The following is a 25,443-nucleotide window of genomic DNA, read 5'->3' as shown; positions in this document are numbered from 1 at the left end:
GGGGTGTGCAGGTGGCTGTGCTGGGGAAGCTGTATGTGGGGACTTGTGTGCACGGGGGTGTACGTGTGTGGGTGTGCATGGAATTGTACTGGGGCAAAAGTGCATGGGATTGTGCACGTGTGTATGTATGAGCTCCCCGATTCGCCCCCCAAACTCTGGGCCACATGCTTCTGGGGTAAGTGCTCAGGCAGGACCCAGCTCTGGGGGGCTGCTGTGAGCCAGGGGTGCACAACTGTGGCTCTGTGGGTGCCACGTGTAGCTGGGGAGGCTTGGGGGTGTGCGTGTGTAGCCCAGATCCCTGGTGCTGAGCAGTTTACATTGCAAAACTTGTAGGAACTTCCCAAGGGAAAAAGAGGAAGTTTATAATATTTGGGTTAAAAAAAAAAACACAACAAAACCATCCCAAACCGCTGTAACATTAATGGCTTTGGTTTATTTTTTTTTTTTCAAATGGGAAGAGCGCATTTTCCCTTCAGTTGCCCAAGTTGAAAACAGCCGGACAGATTAATTAAATCACACTTGAAAAATAGTCCCTCTGGACCGAGACCAAAAATAGAATGTTTTTGCCAAAAAAAGAAGCTTTTTAGGAAAGTATGGAGTTACAGAGATAGGTCTATGAGGGGGAGGCTGAGAAACCCAGATATCAGCTCAGCTGAGGGAAGGCTCGGACAGCAGTGCCTGAAACCTCTGACAAACCCATTTCTCACAGTTGTGGTCCCTCTGCCTGCTCATGGCTGGGCGTTGCGCAGGGGCTGCCCGGCCAGCAGAGCCGGGTCCCAGCCTGGGCTCCTGCCTGCCCGGCCCTGCTGTCCCGGGAGGACTCTAACTCTCCTCCAGGCTCTGCTGCTCCCTCCAGGGAGCTGCCTGCAACTTTCCTCCTCTGTCCTCACTCCAGCTCCCAGTGACAGATGTCACCCATGCAGCCATGGGGTCACATCCACCCTGCCCTGCCGAGGAGGGTCTGGCTCATCCCTGCCTGCCGTTGGGGCTCTGCTGACCCACCCCAGCCTGCTGCTCCTGGCTCTGCCCTATTGCTGGGACTCAGGTGTGCACGGTGGCTGGCTCTGGCCAGGGGGAGATGGGTGCTGAGGGAGATGTCCAGGCCAGCCCTGCTGCAGCATCTCCAAGCACAAGGGCAAGGGGGTGTGCTGGGATGTGGGGCATCCAAAGCAGGGTGCAGACAGTGGGCATGAGCCCTCAAGGGGCAGTAGATGGGGTGCACAAGGACCCCTAGATGTGCTGTTTAGGGACACTGACTGTGAGTGTGAGGGATATGTGCCCTTCATTTTCCTTGACCCTTTGACATTGGTGTCTGACCCCCACTCTGTCCATGCAATACCAACATCCCTGGGCCAGCTGTGCTGGCATGGCACACACTAAGCAGCATCTGCGAGGGTGGTGGGCTCTGAAGGGTGACCCCCACCTCAGCCCCACCCAGCAGAAGGGCAGGGCAGAGACCCCCTCACTCCTGGGTCCTGTTTCTGACTTCCAGCATCTCACATTATCCAAATCTCCTCCACACCCACAGCCACATTACTTACCCTGTAATAAAGGCAGCAGCCATCCTCCACCTCTGGGGAGGGGGCCCTCACTATGCATACCCCCGAGTGTGAAGCTGTGGGAGAAACGGCTGCTGAGGTGGCTCCATGCCCTGCTCACCCCGTATGGGGACCAGCACTCTCCACCCATCCCTGGGGTTGTGCATCTCCCGCAGGGGAGAGGCACCCAGGGCAGCACCACACAGATGTGCTTGGACAGTCCCATCCAGTCACCTCCCCCCAACCCCAGCCAGCAGCTTGGCCCTTTGGGAGCACTGCCAGAGGCAATGCAGGGTCTGGCATTCCCCATCCTGGTCAGACCAGCACCCAAACTAGCTCAGAGGCTGCTCTGTCATGGGGTGTCCCCCTGCACGGCCAGTCTCTGTGGTATGGGGGAGCCAGTGCGGGTGGGAGCCTGCCCCAGTCTGGGCATTTGAGGCTCCGGAGGGATGATACCCACAGCAGGGCTTCAGCCCCTCTCCTGCACCCTGCTGCCACTGTGGCACCCACTGCCAGGTGCTTGAAGGAGGACGAAGAGGGAAAGCCTGCCTCACCACAAGGATGCTCCCAGGGATGGCCAGAGGCAGCCAGATCCTGCCTCTCCGCCCAGACGTGAGGGGCACCATAGCTGAATGACAGCGCTGGGGCTGGCGTGCACCCACTGCCCCAGGCCCTGCCAGCGCCCCAGCCCTGGGCAGCCAGAGGACTGGCCGGGCCGGCCGGGTGGCCATGCAGTTGGCTCCTGAGTCACGGCAAGCAGACTCAGGCAGGTCGTGGGGTGTGTGCCAGCGGGAGGGCAGTGATGCTGGGGGCTCTGGTGCTGCCAGGCTGGGGCAGCTTGGCACGGTGACTAACGTTGCCGTAAAAGGCAGGGTGACCCCAACCCCACGCCCAGCCCTGACTCACGCAGCCGTCGCTCTGGTCCTGTGGGTGCTGCTGGGCAGGGGAGCAAGGAGAGCTGCACTGCAGGATGGTGAGGGCTGGGTGCATCGCTGACTGCACGGGCTCCTGGCAAACTTCTCTTTCCTCCTCCTCCTCCTCCTCTAAACCAGCTGACATGCCCCACTGCAGACTGCAAGCCACACAGTTCTCAGTATCCTCCTTTGGCTTCCAGGTCCTCCAGGTCCTGTCCATCCTCCTGCTTCTCCACAGTTTTAAGGTTCCCCAAAGCTTCCCCCTGCATCCCTTCAGCTCCACTCTGTGTCAGCAGAGCTGCCCCATCCTCCCATACCTGCACACACAGACTGGCTGGACCTGGTGGTCCTAGGGGCTGTTAGCCCCGCCAAGGCTGCAGAATGGCCAGGACTGAGCTTGGCTGGAGCAGGCTGGTCTCTTCTTGTGCTGCCTTCTGGTCCCATCTGTGGGCCTGAAGCCAGACTGTAAGATCAAGTGGAAGCAGCATGATATAGCACAGAGATCTCAACCCCTGCCTTTCCCTGCTGTGGGTGTCTAGGGCATCATCCTTGGACAGCCCAAAGAACCAGAGAGATGACCAAGACCCTCTGTCCAGCACCTATGAAGACCCTGCACAATTGTCCATGGCACAGGGCTTGGAAGTTACTTAACCCAAGGCGGAAGGGGCTAAAGAAGAGCATCTGCCAAGAGGGAAGTGGGGAATGGAGCCAGAGAGCCATGGGCTGCATGCAAAGATGCTGGAAAGAAGTCCTGATGGAGATGACAACAGAAGAGTCAGCCCCATTCCCTTGGGATTGTGGAGCCTGTGGTATGGGGTGCTGGCAGGACCTGCTCCTGCACGAGGGAAGAGGAGAGGAGCAGAGAAAGTGCAGACAGCCTGTGAGCTGGGCAGGAGGATATGGAGTGCAGACATGGAGGGATGGAGGGACAGAAGGATAGAAGGATGGAGGGAATGGAGGATGGAGATGAAGAGGAATGGATGCTCCTTCAATACCCTGCACAAAGCACACCCTGAGGCACCATGTAACCTGTTGAAGGAAGGGACCTGCCTGGATGCTTTAGCCTGGGAAGGGGAGGTCCAAGGGGTGTCCTTATGGTGCCCTGTGACAGAGAACCCTCCATCACCTTTCCTACCCTGGCTCTGGGGAAAAACACTCGTCATTCCAGCTCTGAGAGCTTCCCACATCCCTGCCTGGCCTCTGTAGAGTGTGGAGCTGCTGAGGGGTGCTGGAGGTGGGAGAGAAGCTGGGAGGTGGCAGGTCCCATGGCTGCGTGGCCCTGTGTCCCCAACCAGGGGGCTGCAGCAGTGACAAGGACAGACGTGGTGCTCACAGAAGGCCCAGCTTTTGCCCTAAGTCTTGATGCTCCCATCAGACCAAAGCATCCCCTACCAGTCTCGCATGCCTGCCTGCACCCATCCCTGCACAGAGGGGCCAGACCCTGTCCCATAGGCCCCCCAGTTCCCTGGAGCCACAACATATGTTTAACCTTGTGCTTAAGGGCTTTGTCTGTGTGACGCAGAAGAGAGGCTGGAGGAAAGGCTTCACCTGGCTCTTCTTCAGCCCCAGGACGTTGCTGGGACATGAGGAAACAGGTCCCCCCCTGCCAGCCCCTGCTGTGAGCACCAAGACAGTGGGACGCAGCGGCCAGCCTCCTCCCCAAGTCAGCAGGAGCATGAGTGAGACACCCGCCCTTGGAAGCTATTATGTCATTAAGAGCTGGAGGAGGATGAAAGCATTTCCCCTCTGATTTGCCCAGGCATTTATTTGTGTGCAGGATCCTAATGAACACACAAACATCTGCGCTCCTGCAGCCCGAGTGCCAGGGTCCCCAGAACCGTGGGAGTTGTCTTCTGGTGGGACGGAGCCCCACTTTCACCAGGGGATCCCCAAAAGGAGCCCTCAGAACGTGGTGGGTCCAGCTCAAAGGTAGTGCATGCTTGGGGTGGCCCGAGAAAGGAGGAGATGGTGAGGATCTGCTGGGGACACCGGAGCCAGGGTGCTGCTTGGCAGAGAAAAGCTGCTCCTCTGCCTCTCCTCTGCCTGCTAAGGTCGGGGTCCAGCGAGCCTGTACCAGGATGCAAAGGGGAAATGGAGCATGGAAGCCAGGTCTTGGGTGGAAGGAGGCAGGGAGGGCAGGAGCAATGGCCTCTACATGGGGGTCCAGTGTGTGTCCCACTCATGAGTCCCCTGGGGTGCCCTGCCCAGCCCTGACATTGCACCTCCCATCAGCCAAATTCTGCAGCAAGGGGACAGACATCCTCTAGCCCCTTTGGTGGCAGGTTGGCTGACAGGAGTTCCTGACAGCACTACCAACCTCCTGTGGGACACCTCACATCACCTGCTTGGTGCTGGGTGGGGATCCAGGAGGGCAGCAGCTATGGAAAAAGTGGGATGGGTGCCAGAGAGATGCTGTGTGAGGTACCTCTCTGTGCACTCAGGGCATTGACCAAGGGACAGAAGGGTCTGTGATCCTACCTCCTGCCAAGCTGCATGGACAGAGAAGTTGGAGGACAGATGCTGGCCCTGTGTTGGTTCTCCCACCTGCCCACAGGCTAAGACCACTCTAGAGCACAGCTAAGGGCAGGAGAACAGCCAGCACCCCCAAGAACTGCAAAAGGGACCTCAGTGGGGTACCCAGGGTACCTGGGAGGGGACAGCACAGCCTTTGGGCCCAACTCCAGATTACAATTAGTTTTCTGAAGGAAACACATCTTCCTCCCCACTGCAAATAGAAACCGACACACAAGCAGCACTGGCAGCTCCCACTGGTGTGGAGACAAGGGGTGCCCGCCCCAGAGGAGAGCACTTTGCCAGGTGAGCTGCCGCCCAGCTGTTTGTGGCATGAACACCACTGCGGTGTGGGCCATGGCAGCTGGGGACACCCAGGAGCTGCGGGGGCACTGCCTGCCACCCCCCAGCTACCACCACCCAAAAGGAGCCCCCTTAGCTCCAGGGTGGGCACCCAAACTAAGGGGACACCAAGTATCCCCATGACCAGGAAGGGGCTGCATTGGGACAGACGGTGTTCACTGAAAGCCCCGTTATTCCAGGCTTTCCCAGGACACTCTTCTGTCCCCAAAGGAGCTGCAGGAGGACACAGGGACAGCCTGCAAGGCCACTGCACAGCTCACAGATGGATGGGAGACTCCTTTGCTCAGCAGGACCCCATGAAGGTAAGTGGTGCCTAGGTGTTGGGGTGATGGTGCCAAGGACGTGCGCACAATCTGGGTGCCCAGCTTGGGAGGGCTCATGGGGAAACTGAGCCAGGGAGTGCTTGGTGGTCCTGTCAAGGGAAGCTAGAGCCACATCCACAGCTCCTCCAAACAAATCAGCCCTGCAGCACTTCTTCCCTGACTCTGGGCTGGGGGAGCACAAAACAGGGCTGGCACCTGCACAGGATGTATGCAGCCACGCTCTGTGCCCACACACACAGAGTCACACCCTCAGCACGTGCTCCTCACACTCACATCCCTGTGCACAGAGACAGGTACCCATGTGCCTCACACCAGCAGGGACACTTTCCTGCCCACCTGCAGTTCACACTATGCCCTCATGCGCATGCCCTGATACCTCCATGCACCCCATGCATGCCCTACACCATGGACACACTCATCCCCATTCCTTGTATATCTCATGCCATGCACACCTCTCTCCCTGTGCACACTCACTCCACGCCCCATGTATTTACTTTCTGCCGTGCACACTCACTCCTTACACACCCCACACCATGCACACTCTCTCTATACCCCACGCACATTACCCATGCCATGCACACTTGCCCCACATGCTCCATACTGTCCCTATGTCCCAACCACACTCAACTCACATGGTTCACACTCACCCACATTGCATACACTTGCCTTGTGCACATTCATCCCACAAGCACTGCACACTCACACCAGGCTGCACAGTCACCTCACACTCCATGCATGCTCATTCTCACCACTCACACTTTTTCATACTCCACGCACACTCACCCTGCTATGCATACTCACCCCACGTCATGCACCTTCTCTCCATACCTAGTGGGCACTCAACCACACCATGCACACTCACCCATGCAGTGTACACCCACCCTGTGCCGCACACACTCCCCCATACTCCTGGACGCTGTGCACACACACCCCACACCCCACGCACACTCACCCATGCCATGCACAATCATCCCACACCCTGTGCACTCACCAACAGCTGGAGCACGCTCAGGCTGTGCACATTCACCCCACACCTCGTGTATACTTATCCCATGCCATGCACTGACCCGTATTGTGTGCACTCACCCTGTGCTCTGTGCACGCTCCCCTACCCTGCGCACACTCACCCCATGCCCACAGCATCCCTCTTCCGTGCCCTGCGCATGCTGCCCCACGCTGTGCACACTCCCCCAAGTCCCGGTGGATATCCCCCCACACCATGCACACTCCCCTCACACCCCACGTACACCACCACCCCCCGCACACGCTTGCCCCCGAGGCCACGCACACCCGCCTTCACCAGCTCACCCCCCACGCCACGCACGCTCCCCGCACTCACCCACTCCCTGCGCGCACCGCTCCACGCCGCGCACACCCACCGCACACACTTCTCCACGCTGTGCACGCTCACCTCCCAGCCCGTGCCCACTCCCCCGCGCCGTGCCCACTCCCCCTGCTTCCCGTGCGCACTCCCCCACGCCGCCCCTACTCCCCCCCCGCACCCCTCTCCTCCCCGTGCGCACCCCCCGCCCCGCGCCCGATCCCCCGCCGGCCGTGCCCGCTCCCCCCGGCCGCCGCTCGCCCCCCCGCCGCCCGCTCCCTCCCCGGCAGGCTGCGTGCGACACGCCGGCTCCCCGCCCCGCTGCCACCCTCTGCCCCGTCCTTCCCCCGCGGGCTCCTGTCTGGACGTGTCGGGACTCGGGCTCCGGGCGCTGAGTAATGCTCGGCGCAGCGCGATCCCAGGCAGAGCCGCCGCCGCTGCCGCTCCGCGCCCAGCGCTCTCGGGGCGCTCCGGCCGCGACCCTGCCCGCTCCGCCGGCGGCCCGGCGACACCGGCGGCAGGGGGCGGCGGGGGGGCCGCGGCTCCCCATGTGCCTGCGCGCCCCGCGGGAGCCGCAGAGCCGCTCGCCCGGCGAGCCCTGCCCAAGCCCGCTGCGGCCCCGGAGCCCCGGGGCGCCCTGGGGAGCGGCGGGGGAGCGCGCCCCGCGGGACGAGGGCCCCCCCGGCCCCCCGGCGCGTCCCGCCATGGGGGGCTGAGCCGGGGGGCTGAGCGCGGCGGGGCGGCTGCGGGCAGGGCGGGGGGCGCGCAGCTATCGCCGGGCTCGGCGGGCGCCGGGGCGGCGGGAGGCGGGGGGGGCATCCCGGGAGGATGGCAGAGCCGCCCCGGCGAGCCGAGCCCCGGCGCGCAGGGAGCCAGTGAGAGGGAGGAGAGGGGAAAACACAAACAAGCAAACAACCCACAACAAACAAAGCGGGCAGAGAGCAGCGCCGAGCCCCGCCGCCCCTGCCCCAAAGGCGCCCGCCCGCCCGCAGCCCGCACAGCCGCTGCCCCAGCGAAGATGCGCCCGGCCCTGGCCCACGGATTCTGCTCGCTGCTGCTCAGCCTCTGGGTACCCAGGTAGGAGCTTCCCCCCACCCCAGCCCCGCCGCCGCCGAGCGCCCCGGCCCTGCGGGGAGGGCGCCGGGAAGCCGCCGCGCCCAGCCCCGCTCCGGGGGCGGGCTGCCAGGGGGGCTCCGGGGTTGTCCCGCCACCCCGACTCGGCCCCGCACGGCTGCGGGCCCCCGCTCACGGCCGCTGTCAGGGCCGCTGCCCGCCCCTCCGCCATCCCCCCGGCCCGGCGGAGCGCCGGCGGGATGCGCGGCTCCCCCCGCTCCGGGAGGTCGTCCCCTCGCCTCCCCGGCCAGAGCCGCCCCGGCGCACGCCCTGTCTGCCTCAGTTTCCCTGCTCTCTTCGGGAGGAGAACGGGCCTCGCTGCCGGGCCCCCCCGCGGAGGCCGGGGGGATGCCGGCGGGGATGCCACTGTCGTGGGGGACGGTGGTCACAGGATGGGTGTCTTTGGGATCCGCGTCCCAGGGGCGCACACCGGGGCAGGGGATCCACCTGCGTCTCTTCCCCGGCTCCACTGATCCTAAAGCCGGGGGGGTAAGAGGGGGCCTCCTGCCTCCCAGAAAACGGCCCCAAACACTCACCGCCCCGGTCCATCTCCATCTCCCCCGGGTGGCTGGCAGCTCCCCTCTGCCTGCTCCCAAACTTGTGCGCTGCAGGCAGCCAGGGGTTAACCCTCGTGCTGGTGTGAGTGTGTGGGGGGGTCCCCCGCCCTTCCCCCTCCCTCTAGCCCCTTTAAATATAATTTGTTAACGTTGGGACTTGTATTAATTAAAGCAGCAGCCGCTGCAGCCTGTGACCTGGGGGCTTGTCACCGTGAAATCAAGTTTAAATCCAGATTTCAAGGGGGAAGAGAGCTGGGGGGAGCGTTGTGTCCTCCTAGGGAGGGTGACAGTGACAGCTTCTTGCCAGTCCCTGGTCCCCCTGAGCCCTGGGTGGAGCAAAAGGCAGAAGGACCTGCCCTCCGCTCTCTGGGCCCTAGACAAGGGCCCCTGCCTCAGTTTCCCAGCTGTGCAATGGGGAGAACAACCATAACACCCTCCCCCTGCCCCCCTCCCTAGGATGCCCTGGGAGAAGATGGTAGGCACTGTGGCTGTCTCAGAAGAGGCAGGGGACAAAGTCCTCGCAGTGCTTGGGCTAGGAGCTGCTGGGCTTGAGGGTGGTAGTAGCTGTGGACCTGCTTTGCATCTCGTGTCAGCCAGGGCTTGCTTCGACAGCCTGAATGAGTGCAGGAGCCGGGCAGAAGATTGCCCCTCCTGTGTAGGGGCTTTGGAGGGATGCACCCGCTGCCACTCTCCTTCTGTCTGCTCTCCCTCCACCTCAGCTCTCCCTGTTTGAGTCACTGTGGATTTGCACTGGGGCAGACCCACATATCGCTTGTGGAAGTGGTGGGATGAGTATAAACACGCTTGGAAAGCTGGAGAAAGCAGTAGCCTGGCCGTGACAGCTCCCCTTCCCCCCTGAGCAAGCTGTAATTCAGCAGGGGCCTTGGGACTGAGCCCTTCCTCCAGAGGTGGGCAAGAGCTTGAGCTGGGGAATTCAGTCCCTCACCCCTGAACAGCTGCTTCTGTCCGTGTACTGCACCAGGCTTGCAGGATTTGTGTGAGCAGAAGGGGAGTAAGCCTTCTCCCTGAGAACTGGCTGCTCTGTAAGGCAGCTGCAGTCCATCCTCCAGCATCCTCCAAGTCTCATCTTTGTAATCAAGGTTCAAAAGGCTCCAAGGTCCTTGCTCCTCCTAGGGACCCAGCCCTTGGCTGTCCCAGGGAAGAGGGAGCCTGGCATGGAGAGAGCTCTCAGCAGGGACTGAGCTGTCCTGAGCAAGGAGTGGGGCGGTGCTGAGCTCCTGATGGACTCTGCTGCAAGATGCAGGATGCTGCTGGGCATCCCGCTGCCTGCTGCTCGCTTTGCAAGTCCTCTGCTTGGACACTGTGGATCCCAGGGCTCTTCAAGCCATTCCCTGGAGCTGGGCAAACGCTTCCTCCCCTTTCAGCTACCTTTCCGCATCTGTCTGCCCTGTGTACCACCTAGGCACCTCTGTACCGCCTACAGAGTGCCTACACAGAGGTACGTAGGCACCTCTCTCTGGACATGCTTTGTTCATCTACACTCTGTCTACCCCCCTGTTTCCTCAGGCAGCATCTCTACTTGTATAAGTACCTGCACCTTACTAAGGACCATGTGCCTCCCCTTGCACCCATCCATCCAATGGTCTCTGTGCTTCTGTGGTGACAGGCATCAGGTCCAGTGAGGCTGGGATGTGACGGTGGAGTTGGGATTGTTGCTGGGAGCTTGAGGATGTTCGGCAGGGTGCTTGGCTCCAGATTTCCCAGCTGAGCTGGCAGGAAAAGGCTGGTCCCTCTGGTTTCCTCCCTTGTGAGGACCAGCAGTGACAGGGGCATATGGGAGATGCAGGGAGGGGATCAGCCAGCAACGCAGATGGAGCTGGACCTGGGATGGGTCTCCTGCTCTGTGGTCTCTGGATTCTCCTGGGGGAAACCTATGCTCTCTGGGGAAGGTGAGCTGGGGCAGTCTGCACTGCATGGCCAGGGCAGGAGATCTCTGGGGGAGCACACAGAGGGGGTGCAGCCCCAGGGGATGCTGGGTGGTAGAGGCAGGAGGGGCCAATTTGGCTGCTGCTGGGTCCAGGCTGCCGGGATGTCCAGGCTGTGCCGATATGGCTGGAGAGGACTGTGGCCCCAGTGCTGCTGGGGCATCTCTGTCTGGCTGAGTTGCCATTGTGCTCAGGTGTTTCCCACCCTTCTGTACTGGCACAGTGTGGGCTGAGGAGCATCTCCCCTCCCCATGTATGTCCCCCACCAAGCTCTTCCGCCTCCCTGAAGGGAAAGCAAGCAGTTGGCACATTGCTTGCTCTGAGTTCACCAGCTTCCCTTTCTCTCCCAGCTCCTGCTCCAATGAGATCCTGGGACTGAAGCTGCCATCGGAGCCGGTGCTGAACGCCAACACGGTGTGCCTGACCCTGCCAGGTCTGACACGGAGGCAGCTGGAGGTGTGCGTGCGCCACCCTGACGTCACTGCCTCGGCCATCCAGGGCATCCAGATCGCCATCCACGAGTGCCAGCATCAGTTCCGGGACCAGCGCTGGAACTGCTCCAGCCTCGAGACCAAGAACAAGATCCCTTACGAGAGCATCATCTTCAGCAGAGGTAAGGATGGTCTCCCTCCTTTACCTCTTCCTCTGCCCAGCCCTTGCTGTCAGGATCCCTCTTGGGCTCCCCACGGGCCTTTGCACAGCTCTTTTCTGGCCAAGGGCACCAGGCCAGTTCTTCAGCAGCCCCATGGATGGAGGCAGACAGAGATTGAGAAACCCCAGGGTCTGCCAGACCAAGCAGCACTGTGCTGTGGCAAAGCTGGGCTCTTCTCCATGCACCTTTGTACCTATGCTGGCTTCTCCCTGCCCAGCCCCAGCTGTGCTCAAGGCTCCTTCCAAGCCCCACTGCTTTCTGGCACCTTACCCCCACCTGTGCACTAGGCCCATGTTTGGAGCAGTGCCATGGACGTATAGGACAGGTGGTGGTTCTGAAGGTAGATGCTGCGCTCTGGAATTTGGTTTGGTGGATGCAGCGAGCATCTTGGTTCATCCCTGCTCTGGGGATGGTGTTTCAGTGCATCACAGTGAGCAGAAATGCCCCTAGCTAATGGGACATAGCTCTGCAAACCCATCACCCTGGCGTCCTGCCTTTGTGCCTGCTCCCCAATGCCAGAGCTGAGGGCTCTCTGTTTTATGGGACCCTAGGGCATGGTGGCATGCAGGGGAGGGAAGGTAGGTTGTCCTGGGAGCTCACCTGCCCACAGACCCCCAACCTGTGCTGCTTGGAGGGCTCTTCTAGCTCTCCATAGTCTGCCAAGCCCTGGTGCCAGGGTCTCTTGCAGGTGCCATCCCTTGCAGGCATGGCCAGCACTGCCTGTATCGGAGCCTCCCCAGTTGATACTCTTTCCCTCAGAAGCAGACTCTGGGGGTGCAGAGGGGCTTCTCTGCATGGTCTAGATCAGGGTTGTGACCTGATGGGACATTCTGTAGGACTGGAATGTATCTTTTCACCGAAGTATCCTGCTTGAAGCCTGGGCCTCAGTACATTTCTAGAGTGCCTGTTGCCCCAGATTGTGGGCAGGAGAGAATAATATAGTGCCAGTGGCAGGCAGGCAGGGTGCTGAGGGCAGGCAAGGTGCCCGGCAAACACAGTGCTCCTCCAGCTCGTGAAGAAGGTGAAAACTACAAAAGATGCTGCTCACCTACCCACTTTAGGAGTCTCCTAGCCTGGTGCCCAGCAGAGAGATGCCTCTTGTCTCTCCTTCCTGGAACATCCTTCCACATCATGCACCATCTTTCCCTGGGACTGTGAGGAGAGCTTCACAGAGGAGAGACTGACAGCTTGAGGGTTACGTGCCTTTGAAGGGATGGGGTGGCAGGAGCCTCCAGGCAGCTGTAGCAGGTGGGGAGATGGCTGGATATGAGAGCACAGAAGTGTTTTGGTACTGGGACATCCCTTGTGTCCAGGGCAGATGGGCAAAGCTTCACTGGAGGGGATGCTACCTTGGAACACACTGTGGCATCAGGGCTGTGGTGGGATGGAGCAGCCATGGTCCCTCTGGGCATGCTGGTGCCTGGGGAAGGGCAGTGTCTCTTCCCTCCAGGAGTAGTGCCCAGGTTAGGGCCTGACAGGGAGGGTGGGGACCATCAGCCCTGATAAGCATCGAGGTATTTCCAGGTCCTCTGAGGAATGCAGTTCACTTCTAGTCTCCTCGGGCAGCAGGAGACACTGACTTGCTGGCTCAAGCCTCTCACACACCCAGGTGAGCTTTCTTGCTCTGGGTCCCACCAGGTTGGGTGAGAAGCTGCAGCTGCAGAGAGCATTGACACTCTGCTCCCTGCCTCAGCCCACCAGGCATGGTGGTGGTCAGTGACTTGGAGCTCACTTGTGTCTCAGGTGCCACAGCAGCCCTTCCCGCAGCTGTCCGGGCTGTGACCGATGGCTGTGGGGACTGCTGCAGCCCCTGGACTCTTGCCCCAGTCCTGAGCTCTTGGATATGGCTCAGCCCAGGCTCCCAGCACCAGTGGGATCTCATTTCCTGGGATGGAGACCTAGCACCCAGCACCAGGGGTGGAGGTAGGGCTGGAGCAGCAGAGCAGATGGGCACCTCATGGCACTCCTGTTTTGGCAGCAGAGGGTGCAGGATGAATCCCAAGCACCTAGGCCATCCCTTGCGGTTGCTCGGAGCTGTTCTGGCATGGTTGAGGCTGGTGTCCTGGCCTGCTTCCAGCCCACTCGTGACCCTCAATAACGGAGCTGGAGCTCTGAGCTGTGCCTTGCAGCTGTTATGGACACAGCCATCAGAGTTTGCTGGGTGCATCTCCTGAGCCTGGTGCTGGAGGAGAGGCGAGTGGTGGAAGCAAGGGGTGCAGGCTTTGCGCCACAGGCATTAATGCATCTGACCCCCAGGGACCAGGTCTCTGCTCAGCGCCCTGCCTCATCCTTGCTGTGCCTGGGAACACAACGTACTTGTAGGATCGTTGTTTGTAACCCGAAGTGACAGACCCCTTTAATCTTTCATTCCTTTTCCCACTTCTTCTGCCATCAGTTCAGCCGTGCGTGAATCTCACTTTAAATTATTTGTAGCTGGCTTCTCCCTCCTGCTCTCCCCGCTTGGCTCCATTCCCCACCTCCGCCCCGTCCTCCTGCATCTCTTGCATCTTCCCCAGCATGAGCATGAGCCATCTGGGTGCAGCGCCGGTACCTGTCCCATGCTCTGCCTGGCATCCAGGCACTTGGTGGAGCCAGGGAAGTCATCCCCTGGGAACAGAGCAGGGGACAGTGGCAAATGAATGCCTGTGTTCCCATCCCACTCACCTGATCCTGGAAGTTTGAGTGCAAGCCCTGGGGAACGAGGAATGAGCAAGAAGGCTTCAAATCACACAGGACTAGGAGTCTGGGGTGGCTTCTGGGCAGCATAGCTGGGGACAGGGATGCTGAGAGCATCCTGGGCAGAGAACAGACCTGCCAGAGGTAGCAGGGGGATGCAGGGCACAGCATCTACGAGGTACAACAACAGGTTAGCTGAGGACGAACAGAGGGGGTGCTGAGGGATTTACAATCCCTGGTCTCACAGAGCCCCTGGGGTCTTTTGACACCCCCATAGGCTGTGAGTTTTTCAGGTTTGGTCTATTGATGCTGCACCCTTGGGATGTGGGGTGTCTCTTGTACCCCTTGCTGAGGCTGCGGTGCCATCTGCATCACCCATCCTCCTTGGCCCACGTCCCCTCCACATGCATCCAGGCTTGCATTGCCATTGCAAGTTCTTCTCCCATCTTCCCTGGCTTCTCAGCTGGCTGCCTGTGTTCTTGCCACCCTCTTGCCCATTCCCTGGCACTGTCACCCCTGCTAGCACCCTCCAGTCCTGCCCCTGGTCCCATCCCTCTCTGCTGTCCCTCCCTCTCCCTCCATGTGCTGGCCCAGCCAGCAGAGACATCCTTTCCTGGCCCCAGGGGCAGATGTAGGAGGATGGAGCAGTGAGGTGGAGGCAGATGGCTGCAGCTGCACCAGCAATAGAGACAGGTCCCTTGCTCCTGCTCCAAGTGTGAACAGCACAATTGTGTCCACCTCACTGGAGTGGGTGGCCTGCTGCCCCCAGTATGTGATCCTTCCACAACATCTGCGGGCTTCCAGGCACTGTGGCTTGGTTAGGCTGAACTGTGCCTGAGTGCCTGCCAAAAAGAAAGCTGCAGATGGTGATGGGTCACCGAGCCTTTGTCTTTGTCTGGTACACACGCACCCATGGGTGGGTACAATGCCAGCAGGACTGGGACTGTCCGGCTGCTGGGTAGGGGCTGTCTGAAGTGTGGTAAGGGATCCCTCCTCCCTAGGTATTCCTCTTTGCTCATCATAACCCCATCTATATGGAGCTCTGAAAGAAATGGGACTCCCACGGAGGAGCTGGGTGTCTTTGAACCTCGAGGGTGCATGGCTGGAGGGGATGTGGCTCTGGAGTACAGTATCCCCCGGTTCCTTTTGCAGCCTTTGGAGGGACAGGTGATGCTTGCATGCCCTGTGTCTTCCTTAGAAGGGCTCCCTGGTACCAAGGGGTCTGCATGGCCATGGCCAAACCTTTATTTCTTACAGCAAGGAGCGGGGAGCTCCTTGCAAGGCTGGAAACGCCAGGTGCTGGGACCCAGCCAGCTGTGAACTGGAGCTTGGGGAGGCCTTGCTGTGGGCTGAGGGAAGGCAGGTGCTGTTACAGCCATCCAGGGAGATGCTACCAAGCTCAGGACCCCAGCTCCCAGCTCTGCAGAGCCCCAGCCAAACTCTGGTGCCCGCAGACCACAGCGCCTGGCCCGGTGCAGCTGCAGCTGGGTTGCTGGCAGGGTTTTTGGTACCCCCAGGCAAGCCAAGGGCTTTGCCCACCCAGCCCCGAAGCACACGTGGGTGCTTTGGATGCTTGGCTTCATCCCTGTGAGTGCCCCCATCCCTGGACCTTCCTTCCCCCAGCTGATGAGTGCAAGCGAGACCCTTGGGCCAGGGCATCACTGCCGGAGGTGTGGGGCTGAGGCCAGCTCCCTGCAGCCTGCAGAGCCCCGAGAGCTGCCGGCTTGGAGCACTGTGGGCGGACGGGGAGCAAGGGCTGCCGGCTGCCCCTGGCACGCTCAAGGAGGAGCAGGGAGGCAAGTCGGGATCTGCAGGGAGGCGTTTAGCGCCTGGCGCCGGGCCAGACCCTGGCAGGTTCACCTGCAGTTTAATTAGGGAGAGGGAAGGAGAGGGGGGGGAGCAGGGCCGGGGGAGAGGCGGCGTGTTGGGACTGGCCGTCTCCCCGGGCCTTGCAGGAGGTGGCGGGAGCAGCTCTCCTCCGCCTCACCAGCCAGCAGGGCTGGGGCAATGTGCCCGCAGCTCCTGGCAGCTGCCTCCCACTTCTGGGGGGTACTGCCCATGGCGGTGGCAGCTGAGCATCCCTGGGGTACCCCAGGGTGTGCCCAGACCAGGCTGTCCTACCTGCCTCCTTGATGCCACCCAGGCACCGCAGTGATGGGTGCCAGCAGGGTGTCGCTGCCTGGATGTGCTGGCGAGCTGTGGAAGGAAGGCCGTAACTCCAGCTCTCCTCTGTCCCCAGACATGGAGCCCACAGCTGTGCCTGAGCTGGCCTCATTGCCTTCATCCCACATGGGCATGAGAGATGAAGAAAGTGCCGCATCCATGGCAAAGCCAGTGCCAGCTGGGACTGGGGGTCCTGCTAAATTCCCCGCAGTCTCCTAGGTGCATCTTGACAGGGAAATTTTTCCCCTGCTAAGAAAGCTGCATTGGCATCTGACCTGAGACCAAGATTTCAGATCCATCCTCTGCCCAGCACAGTCCTTTAAGTACACGGCAGGCTGGATGCCGGCGGTGGTGTCAGGGTGGTGTCCTCCATTTCTTCTTCCCTGCAGGATGCAATACTTTGTACCTCCCACAGCTACAGCCTCTTCAGCGGTCTCTGGAGGGATCTGGTGATTCAAACATCACCACTGAGGGCTTAGGTGTCTGGGGCAGCTGGAGAGCCTCCCTTCCAAAGGGCTCAGGGCTGGCTGCTGCACGCCATGCTCTGCTGCGGTTCCTGGAAGCTCCCACCCTCACCGAACCCATGAGGCTGGTGGTTGTCGCCTGCAGCCACATTGCTCGCTGTTTTGCTGCAATCCTCTGGGCTCTGGCATGGCTGGGGTAGAGTGAGGAATGTAAACTGAATCTCCAAGCAGAACTGCGCTGGCATGGCTGCTGTGGTCCTGGTGCTGCCCTGGCCCCCTCCTCCCCATTGCTCACAGCTCCCCATGAGGGCAGGTAAGGGAAGGAGGGGAGAAGGCAGGGAGGAGCAGTGGGGCCAGGTGGAGTGATACTGAGTGGGGAAATGGCCAGGGTGTTATGTGGACAAGACTCCCAGAGCGCTGGGATGTCGAGTCCTGGGGACCAGCCCACCTCTGTCTGCAGCCTAGGAGATGGTAGCTCCAGGGACAAGGATCAGTGCCTCAGCCATCAGCTTGCACATGGCTGGAGAGCAGCAGAGGAAAGAGGAGGAGGAGGGCTAGGGCTTGACCCCAGGGGTTTCCCAGCAATGGCGGGCACCAAACGAACCTAGCCTCTTTCCCTGTAAGGAAGCAAGCTTGCTAGACGGACTGGGTGGGGTAGAGCTTCTGTCTGGGCTCCAGAAAGGATTTTAAGGAGATGCCACATAGGAAATTATTTGTTAGGCTGGAGAAATGTGTGAGAAAGAGGCTAACGGAAAGGCAGGGCCGAGGAGAGTGTTGTGTGTGTCTGGTGGAGGGTTTGCTGCTGCCATCCCCTGGCACTGGCTGCATGAGGAGCCCGGGATGCCAAGCAAGGTGGCAGTGACAAGTCCCTGCTCTTGAGCTATGCCTGGGTTTGGCTCATGAAGGGCTGGAGCTGGCCCAGGCTGTGGGGATGGAGAACTGATATGGGGAGGATCTGGAGATCCTGGAGACTTTCCTGTGCTAGTTCTCCATCTGACATCATTCACCTGGGGGCTGAAGTTCCCCAGATTTGGGCTGCCCCACTCTAACAGTGATGTGGGTGTGTTGCAGGCGCTGCCTGCCAGCGCTCTCCCCAGGGAGGCTGCACAGTGTACGCACCAGCAGCCCCATTACCTGCCTGCTGAAAAATGTTGTTCAACTTGTGCATGGAAAGAGGCAGGCTGAGAGCAAGCTTGTCCCACACCAAGGGGAAGCTGGGAGAGGCTCCCACTGGCTTTTAAGCAGCGCCTCGTTAATTTTTTAAATGCACCAGTGTCAAATTAACACACAAAAGAGCAGCATGACTTTAAATGCAGGTTTCCGAGCTGCGTTTCATTTCCCTTTAATAAGATCATAGCGTTTGCTCAGCGGGTGGCAGCGAACCACTGCGTGATGGGGAGCATCGCCAAGGACTGGCAACGGCAGCAGAGAGCAGTTGTACTCTCACCTCTCATGACTCTACAGTACAAGCAGGGAGCTGGCAGAGTCCCTGCCCAAGATCTGTGCTTTGGGGTGCTCACCCAAGTCCCCCATTTGTTGGCAAGGATCTGCTGGAGAAAAAGCCCCAAAACTTTTTCAGCTGTGGCAAAGCCAGGGTTGATCAAGCTGCTCTTGTACAACAGTGAGAGAGAGGCTGGTGAACTCCAACTATTTATTTAGTCACGTGTGAAGCCACAGCACGAAATCTGGCTCTCTCTCCTTCCCTCCTTGTGCTGGGGTTGGTCACTGTGCACCAAAGCAAAGGGCACTGCATGCTCTCTGCTTGGCCTTGGAACCACAAATAACAATATTACTTTGCATTTAAAATGAAATAGAAGTTCCCAGGTAGGGGAGACTTTTCACCTGGCTGCAGCAAAGCCAAGTGGCCCTTGGGGAGCCCCTGCTTGCAGCTCCATGCAGCCACTGCCATGGGACCTGTCCTTGTCCCCATCCGCCCCATCCCCAGCTAATGACACTTGCAAATGTCCTGGTTCCCCAGCGTTTAATGACAACCAGCTGCTGGCCCTGGCAGCGTGCGCTGTGGTCACAGCATGCTCTAACTAACCAGGGATGCTCGATTTTTCCAGTGCAGTATCGCATTTAGAGCTTCTTGCGGGAGCTGGCGGGGCTTGGGGAGGGAAGGGCCATGGGCAGATGTATGTGGCTGGCAGGCAGTGCTGCCTGCTCCTGTTATTGTCTGATCCTGCACCCTGTGGGTAGGCAGAAATGGCCCATTCCTCAGCACAAGTATTCCTCAACCAGCATTCTATTTAATATAGTAGGAAACTCTTGAGTGGATGGGGGAGCACATACTGCCTTTCCCATCCGAGCCATGACGCTGATGCCTGAGCAATGCAGTGGTGGCATCTCCTGGGGCAATGTGAGGGCAGGGTGTTGGAGGGAGCTGGGATCCTGGCCAGGACAAGGCTGGGCTTCAGGGCAGCAATGTGTCCTCGTGGGGATGGGAATGGAGAGCACCAAATGAGGATTAGCTCATGGTCCAGGTGGGAGCTGGTACATCAAGACAAAGCAAGGCACAAACCAAACCTCTGGCTTCCTACACCCTAGCATGATGCTGGGCTCATTCAGCTCCCTGCAGGGGTCACACCACCCAGCCTGAGCCCTGCTCTCTTCTTCCTCACAGGCTTTCGGGAGAGCGCCTTTGCCTATGCCATTGCAGCCGCCGGCGTGGTGCACGCCGTGTCCAACGCCTGTGCCCTTGGCAAGCTGCAGGCCTGTGGCTGTGACCAGAAGCGCCGGGGCGATGAGGAGGCTTTTCGGCGCAAGCTGCATCGTCTCCAGCTGGAGGCCATGAACCGCGGCAAAGGCATGGTGCACGGGGTGCACATGGAGCATATGCCAGCCGAGACCCCTGGCCTCCAGGACTCCTGGGAATGGGGAGGGTGCAGCCCTGATGTGGACTATGGGGAGAAGTTTTCCAAGGATTTCCTCGATTCCCGGGAAACCTACAGGGACATCCACTCCCGCATGAGGCTGCACAACAACCGTGTGGGCCGGCAGGTGAGCAGGGCACCGGACAGGGGGGCAGGGTGATGGTGGTGGGGACAGGGTCCCTGGGACGTGCATGGGAGGGCTGCAAGGGGCTCGTGCTGGCTGCAGTGGTACACGTGTGTGAGGCTGGGATTGCCCCTGAGGCACCCCCTCTCCCTGCTTTTGCCCAGAGAAAAGGTGCAGCCCAGCTGCTGAGCACCTCTGCCGGGGAGGGCACCTCTGAGCATTGCTGCTGCCCCCATGCCAAGGGACACTTGCTCAGGCCACTGTCATCTGCCTGTGCTGCAGTGGTGCTACAGGGGTGGCACAGCAATGAGGCCAGCTCCTGCCTCTTAGGGACTGGGTAAACTGGTGTCAGGCAGCTGCACTGGGAGGGAGCTATGGGACAAGGAGGAGAAAGGCACAGGCATCTTGAGGACATGGTACAGGCTGTGCAACACCCAGCTGCGGCTCTGCCCCTGGAGAGGGAGCCAGTGTCCCGAGGGGGCAGATGTGAGCGGGACTGAGGCAGGCAGCAGGCGCCTGTACCAGCTGGGAAGTGCGGAGGGAGTGGAGGTGACAGCCCACAGCCTCATCTGCTGGCTCTGAGGGGGTGCTGGAGCCTGTCCAGGCGAGCAGGGCAGCCTCCCCTCTGTTTTCATGATGTCAGGCCTCGTTAAAGGTGCTAATTAGTAGCTCACTCTGTCTGGAAGCTGATGTTTAAAAGCAGCCGGACATTGGAGACAAGAAGCGTGCAGGCAGAAGACGCTGGGAGAATGGCTGCGTTTCCCTGCCTGCCTTTGTTCCTAGCAGGTGCCAGGGAGACCCCATCCCATGAATTCAGCGGGACATTTGTCCCCAAGACACCAGTCACATGCTGCCAAGGCAGTGCAGGGGTGTGTGTAGCTGCAGGAATAAGCAATTAAAGATCAGAATTCCACAGGGAGTGTTTCCTTCGGATGGCTCAGATGTTTGGATGTGCCTTTTGCTTTGAGCATGTTTAAAGCCAGCTGTGAGATGGGGACGCTGCAGAGCAGGACCTTGATGTGTGCCCTTCCCTGGTGCTGGAGCTGAGCTTTACCACCCCAAAGAAGCTGTCCCAGTTTGGCCAAACTGTAAATGCCTGGGGAAAGCTGAAGCTTTTTGCTTGTTTGGATTTGTTTGCTTGCACATGGTGAAGGCTCGCTCAGCATTAGGCAGCTAAATCCCTCACAAGCTACTCTGCCCCAAGCCAGGCAAGATCCCCCATCCCAATTCTGGATGCAGGGCTTATCCTAGTTCCCCTCCAGCTCTGCGTGACCTAAACCACTGGGACTCAGCAGTGCTCAGAAATTTGGGGTCTGTATTGCCCGCTTACCAAGGAAGGTCCCACAGCCCCCTGCAGAAGGAGGGGAAGGTGAGAGAGGAATATTTGCATGCGGGGGATGTCACCACATGGTGCCTGTGGGATCCGGCAACAGCAAAAATGCCTGAGCTCTGCTTGTCCCCAAGGGCAGGCAGGCACAGGACTGGCAATGTTGGCTCTTGGTGGTTTCAGAGACAAGAGCTGGACTGATGGAAGAAGCCTGGAAGCTGGAAGCAGAGGCAGAGGAGGGCCAAAGGGATGAAAGGAGGGAATGGTACCAGTGCAGGTGGGGAAGCACTAGCTGGAATGGCTGCCCAGCTCAGGGACCCTCTTGAGATGAGGGTGTGAGCCTGTGTGTGGGTCAGGTTGTGATGGTTGTGGGTGCCATGCACTGGAGCAAGGAGGCAATGCTGTGCTTGGTCTGTGCCTATTGGTGCCATCCTTATTGCTGGAGCTGGACCTGGCCATCCACACTGCCTGGGGATGAGTCCTCCAGCTCCCCACCTGCTCTTTTAGCAATGCCGTGGGTCCCCTGTCCACCCAAGCTCTCCTCACTCCTAGGACTACCTTTCTGCTGTAATAAGGAGCAATCTGCTGGGATTTGCCAGGAAAGTGAGTAGCCGTGCTGGATGCAGCAGCTCTGTGGTCCTCCCCTTCAAGTCCCAAGGCTTGAAACCTTTGAGCAGAGCAGTGATGTGGACACACATGCCACTTGCTGTGCCCTGCCACACACCATCCCTCTCCATGCACTGAGCAGCTGCAGTACCCAGGGCTCTCTAGCATCTCACTGATTCTGAGCATCCTCTCTGCGGTCCCTGTGTGTCCCAAGGGTGCTCTGCACATGGGTGAGCCTGTCTCCTAGCTTAGACCCTGCAATGCCAGGGGGAGGTGGTAATCCCAGCAAGAGCCACATGCAGTGACCGTGGGCTGAGGGTTTCTGTAGTGTAGTGGTTATCACATTCGCCTGACAGACGGAAGGTCCCTGGTTCGAAACCAGGCAGAAACATGCTGATTCTTTCCTCTTTTGCAGTCCAACTGTGAAGCTAGGAAGGGGATTGCAGCTGCAGGGGATGCGCAGCATCCTCGAATGGTGGCAATGGTCACCTTGGTCTTGAGTTGGGTGTCCTGCATCTCTGGGAGGGAGCATGTTCCCCAGCAAAGAGGAGAAGAAGCGCGCAAGAGGCTGTGCAGGTCCTCCTAACCAGATCAGAGAGCAAGAGAGGATGAAAGGCAGCCAGGAACTACCCATTACCCTCACAACAAAGACCTACGATAAAGCTCTTATGAGCGTGTCTGGGAGGAGCTGGGAATGTGTGAAAGAAAGCACCAGCAAGTCCGGGCATGTGCCTAACCTGGGTGTCTGTGAGACAGAAGGACGTGGCCGGGTAGGGGTGCGTTGTGCAGATCTGATGGCAAAAGCATGGGGCCGAGGCTTAGACAGGTCCTTCTTGGGTGTCCCAGCTCTATAAGGGTCCTGTCCCTGCTGTGCTGCCCATGCAGGAGGAAGAACTAGCCATCCCTGGGCAGCGATGGGTGTGTGCTTTGGTGCTGGACCTTGGGATGCTCAGTGGTGATGACTTGGGTGATGGAGATGGCACACAGACGCTGCCTTCTCCAGCCCCTGCTGCAGCCAGCTGTAGCCCCAAATAAGCCCCCATCCAACTGTCATGCCACTGTCCCCTCCATCCTGGTGGTGATCATTCCAGCCACAGCCCTTATATGCAGATTTTCCCTGGTCCAGCTAAGAGAGCAGGGAGGGGATGTGGGAAAGGATGGGGTCCCAGTGCCAGTGTGTTCCCATGGATGGTGGCAAGGACAAATGTGGTGAGCAGCCAGTGTTCCCAGTCAGCACACCCAGGGCATGGTGGAGAAGCCAGGCAGCTCATTACCTGTGAGGTGGAGGCTGTTCCCGGCAGGAGACAGGACTCTCAGCAGGATGAAAGCCAAGCTCCAGCCCAGCCCAGACCTCTCTGCTGTGTGCTCCGAGCTCCAGGCATGTTTTCCTGACCTGCCTGCATTACCATGACTGCTTAGCAACGGGGAGATTTACTCAAAAACAAGAAAACAAGGAGTAAAAACTACCCAACTCCTACGAAAACAGGGCACTCCTCACACACGCATCCCCCCCAGGGAGCAGGCAGGAACAGGCAGCGCGTGTCAGGCGTGAAGCCGGGCAGCCAGGCAGGGCTGGCATTGTGTGATGGGACCTTGCGCAGGGCCACATGCCCCCTGGGCTCCCCTTGAGCCCTGGAGCGTGGCCCTGGATGTGGGCATCAGCCTGCAATAGTCTTTGCAAGCCCCAGCCTGGCTCCCTGTGGGGCTTGGTTCCCCCCATGGGAAGGGAACTTGCTGGAGCCCGTGCAAGCACGTGGGCATGGGAGCGTGTGACCCAGCAGGGAATCCCTTTTGGGTCAGAACAGAGGATGGTATAAACTCCCTCTTTCCAGGCTGTTCAGGGATGTGCAGCCATTCTGTGCCCCTGGAGATCGCTGGGCATGAGCTGTTTCCCTTGGCACAGCAACAACAGCATCCCTTGCAGAGGTGGGGGTCATAGGGGGACCCCGGCATGCAGCCTGGGGCCTCAGCAGCACTGCACAGGGAGCCCAAGGTCCTCCTTGCCCCAACACTGGCCTCTGGCCCCTGCATGAGCTGTGCTCCCTGGCCAGCCCAAACCATGTCCACAGCCCAGCCCACGCACCCTAGTGCTCATGTGGGGTGGGTCTGTAGCACTGGCCTCACTGCAGCCTCCCCAAACCACAAGTCAGGGCTGTGAGCATCTCTGCTCCCTGCTTGAAATTTGGGTGATGGTGGGAGGCAGCACCTCAGCCCCCTGATGCTGTGCACAGGGCTCCTGTGAGAAAGCAAGCAAGAGCTGAAAGTGGAGCTGCTCCCAGGACTCCTGGAGCTGGGGCTTTATGGGAAAGAAAGCTCTGGGGAGGGGAAAGCATCCCTCCCACCTGCCCTGCTTCCAAGTGCTCCTGGACAGTGAGGTGTGTGGGATATCCCAACACTGGGGGTTCCCAGTAGGGCTGCAAAGATACAGCCACACCAGCTTTTAACTGGGGTCCATGGTCAGGTTGATGATGCTGGAGCCAAGCAGCAGTGGAAGGTGAGATCCAGGCTCCCCCTCCTCCTCCCTGTGGTCAGGGAGCTCACCCTCTCCTTTAGGTGCTGATCCCTTGCTGGAGTGTAAAAGCCAGTTGGTACTGCCAGGATGGGAAGGAAGAGGGTGGGGTACGTGGGTGACACTGGGCACAGCAACAGGGTGAAGCCTCACTGACTTTACTGCGCCGGGGCTCTGAAGGCTGCTCATGCCAGCTCTCGGTGTTCCCATAGTGCCAGCCCACAGAGAGCTCCATCTATAATGGCTTCTCCGGTCCCCAAAAAATGTCTCTTCCATGCTAACCCCTCTGTCCTTCCTTCCCCACCCAGGTGGTGATGGACAACATGAGGAGGAAGTGCAAATGCCACGGCACCTCGGGGAGCTGCCAGCTGAAGACGTGCTGGCAGGTGACGCCTGAGTTTCGCCTGGTGGGGTCCCTGCTCAAGGACCGCTTCTACGGGGCCACCCTCATCCGACCTCACAACCGCAACGCCGGGCAACTGGAGCCAGGTCACGCTCGGCATCGCCGCCGGGCCGGCATCAGTGAGCTGGTTTACTTTGAGAAGTCACCTGACTTCTGCGAGCGGGAACCAGCCCTGGACTCCTTGGGCACCCAAGGGCGCCTGTGCAACAAGACCAGCCCGGGCATGGACAACTGCGAGAGCCTGTGCTGCGGCCGTGGGCACAACATCCTGCGGCAGACGCGCAGCGAGCGCTGCAACTGCAAGTTCCACTGGTGCTGCTTTGTAGCCTGCGAGGAGTGTCGCATCACCGAGTGGGTCAGTGTCTGCAAGTAGCTGGGCAGGGATGGGTGCCCACCCCAGGGTGCCAGGGACAAGCATGCCTGCCCATGGTGTGGGAGGGAGACAGGGATCGGCGCTGGGGGTGATATGGAGCCACGGTACCCGCTTCCTTCCACTCTGAGGGGAGCAGGAGAGGAGATGCTCGGCACCCTCCAAAATCAGCACTTTGTTGTCACCTGGGGAGGGCAGGGCTGCCCACTGCCTGCCGCCCACCTGGCCCCACACAGAGCACCAAGGCTCCCGGCCCCGGGGAGCGCATGGCCATGCTGTACAGACCGCCGACACCAGCACTGCTCAGGGGGGCGGAGGGTGGGCATGGGGGTAGGGGAGGACCCGCTGGCACCCAGTGGGACGTGGCAGGGTGGGGTGGGGGAACAGCAGGGCATGGGGAGCCCAGGGTGGGAGGGGAGGGGTAGGACACATGCACTTGGCACTGTGCACACATTCTTCCGGCCACGTGCGAGGCTGTGCTCTGCACAGGATGGGGATGGAGCATCCTGTGGGATGGAGAGGGGACACAGCTCCCTGGGCTGGGGCTCACCTCTGCCAGGGCAGAGCTTGGGCCAGCTTGGGCTGTAGTATTGTGGCCAGAGGGGAGGGTGCCCAGGGCTGTGCTGTGCGTGCCTGTGTTATTGTATGGTAAGTTATTTTCTGATTGTGAATAAAAGTGGATTGGAGACA

General features: G+C 59.9%; 1 protein-coding gene across 2 annotated transcripts; it reads left to right on the top strand.

Annotated features, from left to right (window-relative positions):
• Positions 1–5,093: 5,093 nt before the first annotated feature.
• WNT10A (Wnt family member 10A) lies at positions 5,094–25,443 on the top strand. Of its 2 annotated transcripts, XM_080397894.1 has the most exons (4): positions 5,094–8,047; positions 10,937–11,199; positions 19,165–19,541; positions 24,289–25,443. In XM_080397894.1, the coding sequence occupies exons 1-4, from the start codon at positions 5,949–5,951 to the stop codon at positions 24,754–24,756; spliced, it is 3,207 nt and encodes a 1,068-aa protein (XP_080254020.1). In that variant the 5' UTR covers positions 5,094–5,948; the 3' UTR covers positions 24,757–25,443. The 2 variants fall into 2 exon arrangements, with proteins under 2 accessions (XP_080254020.1, XP_080254021.1); XM_080397895.1 differs by having other exon boundaries at positions 5,094–11,199.

This window comes from Falco punctatus, assembly GCF_963210335.1.
Source record: "Falco punctatus genome assembly, chromosome: 8".
Taxonomy (NCBI): domain Eukaryota; kingdom Metazoa; phylum Chordata; class Aves; order Falconiformes; family Falconidae; genus Falco; species Falco punctatus.
Note: the sequence above shows the minus strand (reverse complement) of the source record. Positions and strands in the feature narration are given on the sequence as shown.